Below are 12,165 nucleotides of genomic sequence, written 5' to 3' on the forward strand. Positions count from 1 at the left end.
ACTGGAGATCACAGGATAGATGATACTTGATGCTATGTAACTGGATAAGGTCACCTGAGAAGTGAGTAAAGAGGGAAGTAAGAGAAGTAGAAAGATAGATCCCTGAGTTTTCTAATATTTAGAGGTCAAGAACATTCCAAAGAAACTGAGAAAGAGCAGTCAGCAAAAAACAAGTGAGTGGGCTGGTCTGGACGATGAGAGAGGAAAGGTTTCAAGAATAAGCTCCTGATCCCCTTTGTCAAATTCTGCTGAGACGTGGAGTATGACGTGGGCAGAGAAGTGACCAATGGATTCAGCACCGTGGGTTTCACCTTGACTAAAGGTGTTTAGTCGTTGCGCGGGCAGAGCCGAGGGGTGAAGGCTCAATTGTCACCAGTTAGAGAGAACCAGAGGAAAGAAAGTGGAGTTTCTCAACCTCGGCACTACTAACATTTTCGACCTGACCATTCTTCTTTGTTGTGAGGGGCTGTCCTGTGTTTTGTAGGATGAAAAATATTATCTCTGGTCTCTACTCACTAGGTGCCATTTGCATCCCCTCCCCTGGCGTGACAACCAGAACATCTCCTAGAGGGTAAAATCACCCCTGGGTGAGAACCACAGATCTAGACCTACTCTTTCAAAGAATTTTTCCAGAGAGGAAAGGGACAATGGTACTGTGTAGTTAAATGAGTGTTTTTTTTATTGTCTGTTTGCTTGTGGGAGGGGTGATATTCCCACTTCTTTGTATACTGACAGGAATGATCTGTGGAGAGGGAAAAACATTACAGAAGGGAATTGCAGAAGGGAAAGGACCCAGGAAGGAAGCAAAAGGGGAACAGAGTGCAGCCCATGAGAGAAGAGATCAGTCTTAGACAAGGGCATGGACTCTTATCCACAGCAGGAGGAGGGAAGGCAGGGTACAGAGGCTGGCCTACGCAGTGGCAGATGTATGTAGAGGTTCTCTGCTCACTGCCCCTATTTAATTAATGAAACAAGAAGCACAATCACCTGCTGAAAACGTGGGAGAGAAAGCAGGTCTTGGAAGTCTGAGGAGAAGGGAGCAGGGATGAATCAATTGATTCAGAGAGGAAAATGAACAGAGAAGGGAATGGTAGCCAGCTGGCCAAGCAGCAATAGGGCTATTTAAAGTGAGGTCATGAAGCCTTGCCAGGAAAAACCCATGCAATGTGGACTGAATCCATGATGTTAGCCATACCACAATAAGCATAGGCTGCTTTGAATGTAGTACCAGGGCTGGTATGTGGCTTAAAACGTGAACATTTGAGGGGGGCCTGGGTGGGTCAGCCAGTTAATCACCTGACTCTTAATCTCGGCTCGGGTCATAATCTCACGGCTCGTGACATCGAGCCCCACATCCAGCCCTGCGCTGACAGCGTGGAGCCGGCTTGGGATTCTCTCTCTCTCTCTCTCTCTCTCTCTCTCTCTCTGCGCCCTCCCTGCTCGTGTGCACTCTCTCTGTCTGTCAAAATAAATAAAATAAACTTTGAAAAACTGGACATTTGAATTCTACCCAGAATTCCCCTGCTATGCAAACTCTCCCCTAGAGAAGAAAGACTTAATTTGCCAGGGTGGAGCTCCAATGGGCTAGCTTCTACACTCAGCTCTGTCTCTAAGCAGCTGTGTGACCATCGGCAAATCACTCCATTTCTCTACGTCTCAATTTTCATATCTATAAATCAAAAAGGCTGAACTAGATGATCACCAAGGCACCCATGGTTCGTCATTGCGCAGGTATTTACTAAGAGCCTACTATGTTTTGGGCATGTATACACATTAATTATACTAAGGGCAATATCCTGATCAATAAAATGGCAACAGTGTCATCCAGGGAAACAAGACAATTGCAGGGTTAAGTAGCTGGGCATCACTAAACATCCTAGTGATTTCTTATGTTGTGAAACAATAAATGGTAACTCGCAGACTGAAGCACTCAGAATAACTGTGGCTATTGACATTTGATTTGTTCAACAGTCTTCATGTGATTTCCATTCTTAAAAACCTGTCAGTAACCCATTAACTACATGTTAAAATACCATATCCTTATGAGAGTAGAAATATTCAAATATACTCACTGAGTACCTACTCTGTGCCAGGCTCATTCAAGCAATACGAAATTGAATAAGGTGCAATCGACTGTCAAATTCACAAACTGGGAGGTAGCCAGATATGTAGGGATAAACCTCAATATAACCTCAATAGAAAGGGGCTACTATAGAAACATGACCAATGTGCGTGAGGAACACAGAGTATAGGACAACCAAATCTTTCCATGGGGGAGTCCAAGAAGGGTTCCACAAGGAAAAGTTGATACGTGAGTTGATCAGAGAAAATGTGTGAAAAAAGTCCAAAGGAGGGAGGTGTGTAAGGACATGCCTAAATAGAGTCAAGAGTGTTTGCAAAGACAGGAAATTAGGGAAGTTCCTGGCTGGGGTGGAAATATCTGGCATAGGTGGAAGGTGAGGAAAGGAGTTCAAGTTTTAAATAAGGCAGTAACAAAATCAGCTTTTATTTTTTAAGGAGGGAACTCTGGCAGCTATAACATGTCATAAGCAGCATTTAGAAACCATTTCTGGCATACCACTTGGATAATAAAGACTTATTCTAGTAAAATTAAAAACAAATCACCGTAGTAGTTAGTTCAGAATACCCTGTAAGATAACCCTCACCTTTTTTCCTTTTCTTCCCGGATGTCCATATCCATCTGGACCAGTAAGACCCTAAGAAAATGACACAAGATGAATGGTAGAGTCATCTAGATCAATACTGGTTGACAATATTATCTGAACCCTTGGATTAATCAGCAGTGCAAGGAAATGGAGAAGGCAGACGGGCTTGGTGGAGGCTTATACTGTATCATAGGATAAACCCTCAGCTACCTTTATAGGATAAGGAGAGGATAAGTATTTAAAACTTGAAAAGTATTTTTTTTTTCAATTTTAACTTCTTCTTTAGCAAGATTCTGTACCTCACCAAAATGATGCCACAGATGTAGGGAGCCACATCACTGTACAAAATCCCTCTAGAGCTAAATTTCCTTTCTTTGCAGGGTAAAGTAACAAAAGAAGAAGCTCTAGAATTTGGCAAATCTCTAGAGATAAATGCAAACTTACGGAGGAAAAGACTGGGATGGAGGCAATAGAGTTTAGTGAATAAGTGCTTAAGACGTATACCCAGACAGACCTGAATTTTCATTCTACTTCCAACACTGGTTGGAAGCAAGTTATTCTGGTGGGGGGGGGGGGGGGGGGGGGGGCGGTGGAGGTGATGATGGCAGTGGTGGTGATCTTGGTCATGATGACGGTGTTCGTGGTGGAGGCAGTGATAGTGGAAGCAGAGGTGATGGTGATGACACAATTATGAATATGTTAATGACACTACTGGGATCTTAGCATCTGTACATATACACAGTGAGCTTCCTATGACAAGGGGTAAATTCAGAACCTTTTAGGTGCACCTTGCTGAATGGACAAAAACTGCACCCAAACCAAGCAGTCAACTGAGAACAATTTTAAGTTTTAAGCCACAAAGATCATTCCTATGGCCTAAGGGGGAAAAGCTTGAAACATTAGAAAAATGAAAAAGAATAAGATAAAGAAGATTGCCAAAGATGAATTGTTTGGGGACAAAAAAGATGCAAATGAGGTTCATTTGCCGTTCCTCCGTTTTCTCTCTGCTGAAGGACACACACAGCCTCGGGCACCTACAAATTTCAGAGATCCAAACCGCCTATCTTGGAGATAACCGCTTCTGACATTCCTGAAATGACACCTTCCAGAAAGGCATTGCTCCCCAGCTTCGTCTGTCCCAAGGAGAGACTGGTAGAAACAACCTTTGCGTTATTTTAAACCAGGAAATTTTAATAAAGTGGAACAGCATTAACTTCATCACCCGAACTGAGAGTAGATGCAGAACACTACTTATCCCATATTCCTTTTGACAGTAATCTTGTTCTATTTTCTCCCCCTTGCACATTTAATTTTAAGCTTTTTGGCCTGATTTTTTCTTCTCCCCTTGCTAACAAATGCAATTTCAATGTTGAGTGCAAAACAATGGCAGGGTGTTCCCACTGTTGATGAAAGAAATCTCAAACATAGGAGCTGCAGGAGAGACAACATTTCTCCCTGTCATAAAGCTCATTCCAATAAAATGATGAATTGAAAATAGTCATAAAATAACTAACTGGCTCTCATGTTCAGAGGGATGGCTAAGGTCTAAATGCAGAGCCCTGTCTCTGGGAGCATTATCTGTTCAAGTAAACCTTTGATGATCCTTGGTCTCCAAAGGTTATTTCTATGTTCTGGGTAATTGAGGCCATGCACTTAAAAGTTTGCAAGTCTGAATGCCTGTCTTATTTGTTTCCCTGGAAAAATTGTTTCATTGAACACATCTGTATTCCAAAAAATCTCAAATGCTTAGAAAACATCTTTGTCAAACAGACGAGGCTCACTGGCATATCCCTCTTCCACAACATGTGAGGAGGCAAAATAAATCCCAAGACATCTTTAGGTTCTTTATTTATGGGAGGAGTTTGAGAACCTTTGACTCTTTAGGGTCACAACAGCTCTGGCGATCATATCATATTTGTACCCCAAAATTCATCAGGAATATTCAAACTTTGTGTGAAACAAGAACAAATAACAAACAAGAAATTCAGCCGAGAGTCCAAAACAGAGAAGCCAGACTTACAGGTTGCCCTCTGAGTCCTTGTCGACCCCGTGGGCCTGTGGCTCCTGTGTCACCAAGATCTCCCTTTTGTAACAAAAGGTAAACATGAAGTTAATTTTTTCCTATGAGTTCATGCAGTTTTATGTCATTTTCCTTAGAGAGTTTACAGTCACCCTTATTCAGGTCCCGTTGCCAACACCATACAGTCTAAGGTGAGTATCTTCCTCTGAACTTTGTTACACAGAGATTACTAACAAATATAGTGGAGATTTGGGCACTGAAAATTAGTGAAATGAGGTATATGGCATCCATGACAGAATTTTATATTTTTCTGGCTTTTTCTAGGTGTGAATGTAAGACTATGTTTGTAGAGAACCCATATATTTATCTATTTATTGATATGTCTTTGCCTACTGATATAGGTGGCCATCTATCTATCTTTCTATATGTCAGTCTATATGTCTTTCCTTCTCTGTATCCACTGTCCAACTATAAGGTATAGTCAATACCATCACCAATGATATCAAAAACTCACACTGGAAATAATCACATACGGAGAGATTCACATGAGAATACCCAAGTTACAAGAAAAAAAAACAAAAAAAAGATGTGTTCTCTGGCATTTACCTTCATTCCTGTTGGTCCCGCTTTCCCTTTTGAACCAACTGTCCCTGGAGGCCCAGGAATCCCCTACAACAAGACCACAACTAAAATCACCTCAAGGGCCACAAGGTAACTAACTCCCTGACTCTCTTGTTATTATCGAAATGGTCTGGAACTGGTAATATACTCATAAATCACCTTTAGTGTTTTATACAATTAATTGTATCCTTCAACATACAAAATGCTTCATATACACATTTAATGTCTGGGCTGGTGGTGGGGTGGGGGAGAAGGAGGGAGGCGTTCTATGTAAGAGGCCACATCTACCAAGCTCTGAGCACTGGAGCGATGATCTGGCTACTAGAGGGAAAAACGCCATTTGATTAAGAGATCAGGAAGACAAACACCTAGACTTTCACCTGCTCCAAACAGAAAATATTATCAAAAGAGAATGAAAATAATACAATCGGTACAAGGCTAGACTTTTTCTGATCGAGAGTCAATAAGAACAGAACTAGGGCATAGGCTATCCTGGAGCTGCTATTTTGAATCTCCAGATTGAGACGCTTATCCCTAACTTAAACCATGCTGCTCAGAATTTAAGCTATGTCAAATGCTCCCATCGTCAGGAAGCCACTTGTAATCATCTGTCTCAATGTGGTCTGACGCTTCTATGAACCACTGGGAGACTGGGTCAGGAGTAGAAGGGGCACTAGAAAGAACAAGTTGGAAGCCAATTCCACCACGTACCGTCCTCATGACTAATCATTTTTAATCCCTTTGAGCCTCGGTTTCCTTATCTATAAAATTAGGATAGTAACGCTTCTTTTTATGCTTGTGAGGATCATATTGGCCGTTTATACCTCTGTACAGCTCTATTTTTCCTTGCACTATAGGTAAGGCACGATCAGTTTGTGTTAAACACCCTTGGGTCTCTAACCCAATCTCATTGATCACCATATTCCCACAATTTACCAGAATAGAAGGTGGTACAGCCAGTGATCAAGTTAGCTATTTCTAGAAACCCCTGATACCTACCAATTCCAGAACAAACAGTGTAGCTTTATGTTATTTATCCAGGAAACTCAGGTGTATGAATTGGCCACTGTTAATATGCAACTCTGCTGTAGTTTTTCATTTTTCAAACGTACCTTAGCGCCCAGTAAGCCTTTTGGTCCAGAATTTCCTGGTTGTCCTTGCCTTCCTCTTGGTCCCTGGTTCAAAGATGACATTAGAATTCAATCAGTGTTTATGGTCTATTTCCCATGTAACCACAAAGTCGCCTTGGTCACCAACGGGAGCACAAATCAAGGTGCGCTGACCCATCACTATCACATGTATCACACTTTATTCAGCAGCATCAGCACCAAAGCAACCCAGACTCACTCCATCTGAAGCACTGGATATGAGCCTTCAGCATCCATATTTGTGACCACCTCTGCAGTTGAATCTGATGAGCCCTAAAATCTCAGAACATTGCTTTTATATTTTAATACACCCAACTAGTTTTAAATCCTAAAAGGGGAATGAAAGGGGCTGCTGGGATATTGATCTCCTTTGAAAATTCAACCTTCTCTGTACACACACAAGGGCACATTTTGATTTTTTCAAGAACCAATAGTACCTTTAAGAAGCCTAATCGCACTGGACACATTGCTGGGGAGTTACTCATTTTCTCCCCAATCTATTTTATTGTACTGATTTCAACACTAATTTTTCTCCAGCTTTTCTGAAAAAATGCTTTCCTATTAAAAGCATTGATCATGGCCTCTATACTCCTGGGTGAGGCATTGTAGTCTTCTATTTAAATACAGCATCATACCCACATCCCAGTGGGAGGTGAAATTAAGGAGAGGTTTTATTGATTATCTTGCTCATGGTTCACAAAACAACATGTTCCCCTTGCGTTCAGCAGTAGGATAGAGTGAATATAAAAGAGAAAGCCAGGACACAACAGTGGCGGGGGGTCCAAATTTGAATTAAGCCAGCGATCAAAATGAAGGCAAAAATATATCTCTAGGTTGTTTTCCCCTATGTTCAAACACTCTTCTATCATAAAATAAATACAATCCCTAATTACACTTTGATTACCCATTTCTTCCTTTAGTACCTTTGTCAAGTCGAAAAACAACAGAAACCTTTCAAAGTGGTCACCTGACACTCATAGAATTTTTAAAGTTATGGAGAATGATTCAATGTGTTAGTAAAATGTGTTGTTTTCAAGTTCTTCCACTTGATACTTGGGAACAATTGGCTTTTAAAAGAAAGATGTAGAACATGTTCCAGAAGGGTTTACAGAATGACAGATTTGGGTTATGCTTAGAAGATTCCAAAAGAACTGGATGGGGAAATTTAAATTTCCAGTTATCACTGAATCCTTTACAACACCCTGCTTGAGGGCGAGACTCTTCCAGGCCTTAACGTCCTTCCTGAAGGTCCCACGCCTATTAGCAAAGTGACTTATGTATTACAGATACTCAATAAACACTTTGCTGATTTTTTATGCCAAACTGAATAAAATTTTAATGAATTAAGTACTGTTTGAGTAAGTTCAATATGGTTTCAAAGGCAGTAATTAAGAGCACAGATTTGATAACTAGACTGCTTGAGTTTGAATCCCATCTTTATCATTTACTAACTGTGGGAGCTTAGCCACTTTACCTTACTTCTCTATCCCCACCCCCGTCCACTTCTCTCTGTAAAATAGGGAGAATAACCCCCCCCCATTAAAGGATTAAATGGGTTAATACAAGTGCTTAGGGCCATATTTAAGACAGCTTAAGAATTCATAAATATTGCTATTAGGGTTCAACCTGCCCAGGAGAGAGATACACAATTTGCTTGGGAAAGGCCCTGGAAAAGAGGTATCCAAGGCCATTCTGATATATGTTAAATCCCCATCCAAGTATCTAAGTTATAATTTCAAACAAATATCCTTTAGCACTAAAATCAACTTCACTGATACAACCTGCGGGCCTGAGTATCCAAGCTCTCCCGGGTAGCCCCGTTCACCGGATTCTCCACGCATACCCTGTTAAAATGAGCAAAACTTAGTGAGTTCACCAGGCACCCTTAGGGTTCCTATTGAAGGCAGGCTTCCCCGCAATATGTCATTTGACAGCCACAAGAGAAAGATAAGAAAGATTTGATTGTCTGTGCTCAGTTCTCTTAGGATATGGAATGTGAGAAGATATGGGGGGAGGGGGCTCCACTTATGTTGCAAAGCCAGATTTTTTTTCAGTCTTTGCATGACTCTTTCCAATGTCTTAGCTTAGTGATAGAAGCAAAAACACCTTGTTTAAACAACTCAAGCTCCCATTTGACATAATAACGGGTTCCTAAAAGCCCATCCATTCCTTTTAAGGGATATGGGCTAAGTATTCACTGGTGTTAAGGACTCTTATCCCACGTGAAGGAACTCAGAATGTTGAACACAGCAACAAGCGTGACATTCTGGGGGAAGGCACATGAAGCACAAAGAGAAAGGGCAGAAACCTGACTTTAAAACCCTACGGGTTCTTGTGTGGCGCCTGGGTGGCTCAGTTGGTTAAGCGTCTGACTTTGGCTCAGGTCATGATCTCACAGTTTGTGGGTTTAAGCCCTGCGTCGGGCTCTGTGCCGACAGCTCAGAGCCTGGAACCTGCTTCCGATTCTGTGTCTCCCTCTCTCTCTGCCCCTCCCCTGCTCATGCTCTGTCTCTGTCTCAAAAATAAATAAAACATTAATTTTTTTTTTTTCTAAACCCTATGGGTTCTTGAAACAAAACCAAAAATAAACCCTATAGATTCTTACAGGATTAAGCTGGCTCTCTGGGCAAAGGGTGAGCCCTTAACATGATTCGTCTAATAACTGACTTCATTTCTCCCTTGTATTAAAAGTTTCACTCCTACAGAGAAGATACATTTTCTAAGATTGAAGATAATACCCATTTTGTGAATTATTCTGCCTTCTTTTTCATGTTGCTCATGTGTCGGAAAGGCTACTAATTATTCATAGATTTGCAAAGAGAAAAAACCTTAAACTGAGAATTAATCACTGTGTAGGTCAATTCCTCGTGCTTCTTAAGTTTTTAAACTGTTCAGGTAAATAGGAAGCACTCCTTTTTTTTTTTTAAGTTTTTTTCTTAAATGTGTATTTATTTTTGATAGAGCATGTGAATGCACATGAACAGGGGAGAAGCAGAGACAGAGGGAGACAGAGAGTTCCAAGCAGGCTCTGCGCGGTCAGCACAGAGCCCAACATGGGGTTTGAACTCACGAACCGTGAGCCAAAACCAAGGGTCTGATGCTTAACTGATTGAGGCACCCAGGCATCCTGGGAACCACTTGTCTTAATCATTATCGTTATCTTATTCTGCTCTTTAAAAGTTGACTTCTAGATTTATGAACATAGCTAAGTTTTAAAAGGACTGTAGCTAGAAATTTTGAAATAGGTTGTGAAAATCTTTGCACATCACATTAGTGACATTCAGAGTGCAACATCCTGAAAACAACTTGGTTCTATATAGCCAAGTTCAAACTCTTGTTATACGTCCACGCTTGTACATTTATATTAAGGGAATCATTTCAGCAAAGCAAAAGCAAGAACAAAACAAAAAAACCTGTAATACAGTTTTTCTTTTCATCACTAACCACAATATCTAACAAAACAGAAATTATCTAAATGCTTAACATAAGAATAGTTTAGCAAATAGTTGTTCTTCTACAGAGTATGCTATAATATATTTAAATGATAATAGGATGATTTGGAAACAGAAAAGCAGACTATAACATAATATATTCATTATAATAACTCTTACTATCTATCTCTTACAGGAAACAAACATGAAAATAATTGCAGGAAGCTAGTGAGCTTACACTTTAAAAATGATATTCTTTTTTTAATTTTTTTTAACATTTATTTTTTATTGAGAGACAGAGACAGAGCATGAGCATGGGAGGGGCAGAGAGAGGAGGAGACACAGAATACGAAGCAGGCTCCAGTCTCTGAGCTGTCAGCACAGAACCTGATGCAGGGCTGGAACTCACAAAACCGTGAGATCATGACCTAAGTCAAAGTCAGACACTTAACTGACTGAGCCACTCAGGCGCCCCTAAAAATGATATTCTTAATTAAGGTTTCCCCTTATTGCCAAAATAATTTATGCATTGACTTGTCTGCCATAATACAATATTTTCCATAAACAAAATCTTATTTAAATTTTCAACGTATTCTACATCTTGTAGATGTCAGCATATCTAATTTTATAGACAGTAATGAGCCATATTTTCCCCAGATCCAAGGGATGCTGTAATCTGGAATTCAGCACCCTTGGAAACTATAATCTTCCAACACTACTTGCTCATCGTTAGCAAGTCACAGCCTCAAAAACACAAATGAATCTATGTGACCAATGTTCCAACACTAGGTTAACTAGCAAACTATTGACATGTTAGATAAGTCCGTTTCAATATGATTTTATCTCTTATTTAAAAAATCAAAGCTTGAATAGGAAAAAGAGCAGACAACTACAGGGATTCATCAAGATTACAATGTGTTAAATGGAGAGGTCTCCTATTAAAGACAGTAGTTTGCTCACATTTTTCTCTGCTCCCAAAATGAGCGGTTACTGTTCCACAATCTTTCCCAATAAGAAAACAGAGCAGAGGCCCAAGCAGCAATCGGTCTGAATCAGAGCAGGAGGTCAGAAGGCCAGAAAGGAGAAATCCAAGAGAAATAAACCTCACATGTTTGAATATACTAGGAGGTTACTGGTTTTGTCAAAGAGCTTTATAATTAACTGGCAAAGTTAATTTACAAGCAAATGAGGAGAAAGAGTACCTCAGAGAAAATAAGAGTTATATAGCTGCAAATAATATTTACCTAGCAATCATATGAACAATGAACAGTCTTGACCAAAAGTGGAGAAAGTAAGTATCTCGCAAGATGAGTTGTGGGAAGTGTAAGAAGGAGATGGATAGGTTAAGAAAAATCTTTATCCCCCCCTAGCAAGAAATCAATAGAACAACATCCCAAACTGAAAAACAAGAAATACCAAAGTAACCATGCTGTTTAGAGAAACGACAATAATACCAGAAGGACTTAGCCCGCAGTGAGTTGCTCCTGAAGAGCTGGGAAGAATGGACAGGGAGATAATGCAATCTGACTTCAAATGTATGCACAGGCTTCACTCTGATTTAAATTAAATTTAAAATAACACAGGAGATGGGGGCGGGGGAGCACGTAGGTGACCTGGTTGGTTAAGGTGTAACTCTTGATTTCCACTCAGGTCATGATCTCACAGTCATGAGATCAAGCACCGTGTTGGGCTCTGTGCTGACAGCGTGAAACCTACTTGGGACTCTCTCTCTCTCCCCCCCACCCCTCTCTCTGTCTCTCAAAATAAACCTTAAAAAAACCCCACAGGAGATGAAGTGACATAGGGAAAGAAAAATAACCATGACCCAGCTGAACAGAGAACCCACTGTTAATGGATATTTAGATAAACGATATGTAGTGTCACAAAAGAATTAAATGATTCAAAAGTAGGAAATTCCTTCCACTGCCTAGAGCCACTTAATTTCTCCAAAACAGTCTATTTCTTTCTGCCTTTTGGGGATAAAAACAGTAAGATAAAATGATAGTTCCAGACATTATTTATTTCATAAGTATTAAAACCAAATTAACAGGAAATATCTATTTAAGAACTTATTTCAAATCCTAGCATTTTATGAGAAAAAAACATTTCACTTGGTGTCAACAAAACTTGTTTGGATTTTTGAGACTTGAAATTTCTTAACATCCGTGCTTTTCCAACACTGTTGTAATAAAGACACAGGAGTCACATCTTCTTTGTACCTCGGAGGTCATTGCCCAACACACACACACACACACACACACACACACACACACACACAC

At 40.3% G+C, this 12,165-nt stretch overlaps 1 protein-coding gene across 1 annotated transcript in view; it reads right to left on the reverse strand.

Moving 5' to 3' along the window:
• Positions 1-12,165, reverse strand: part of LOC125921328 (collagen alpha-4(VI) chain-like) — a 101,738-nt gene that overhangs the window by 41,070 nt on the left and 48,503 nt on the right. The window contains exons 20-24 of the mRNA XM_049628822.1: positions 8,237-8,299; positions 6,420-6,482; positions 5,293-5,355; positions 4,687-4,749; positions 2,667-2,717 (exon numbers count right to left, since the gene is read on the reverse strand). Coding sequence (XP_049484779.1) covers positions 2,667-2,717; positions 4,687-4,749; positions 5,293-5,355; positions 6,420-6,482; positions 8,237-8,299 — 303 coding nt within the window. The remainder of the gene's footprint in view (positions 1-2,666; positions 2,718-4,686; positions 4,750-5,292; positions 5,356-6,419; positions 6,483-8,236; positions 8,300-12,165) is intronic.

This window comes from Panthera uncia, chromosome C2 (assembly GCF_023721935.1).
Source record: "Panthera uncia isolate 11264 chromosome C2, Puncia_PCG_1.0, whole genome shotgun sequence".
Taxonomy (NCBI): Eukaryota; Metazoa; Chordata; class Mammalia; order Carnivora; family Felidae; genus Panthera; species Panthera uncia.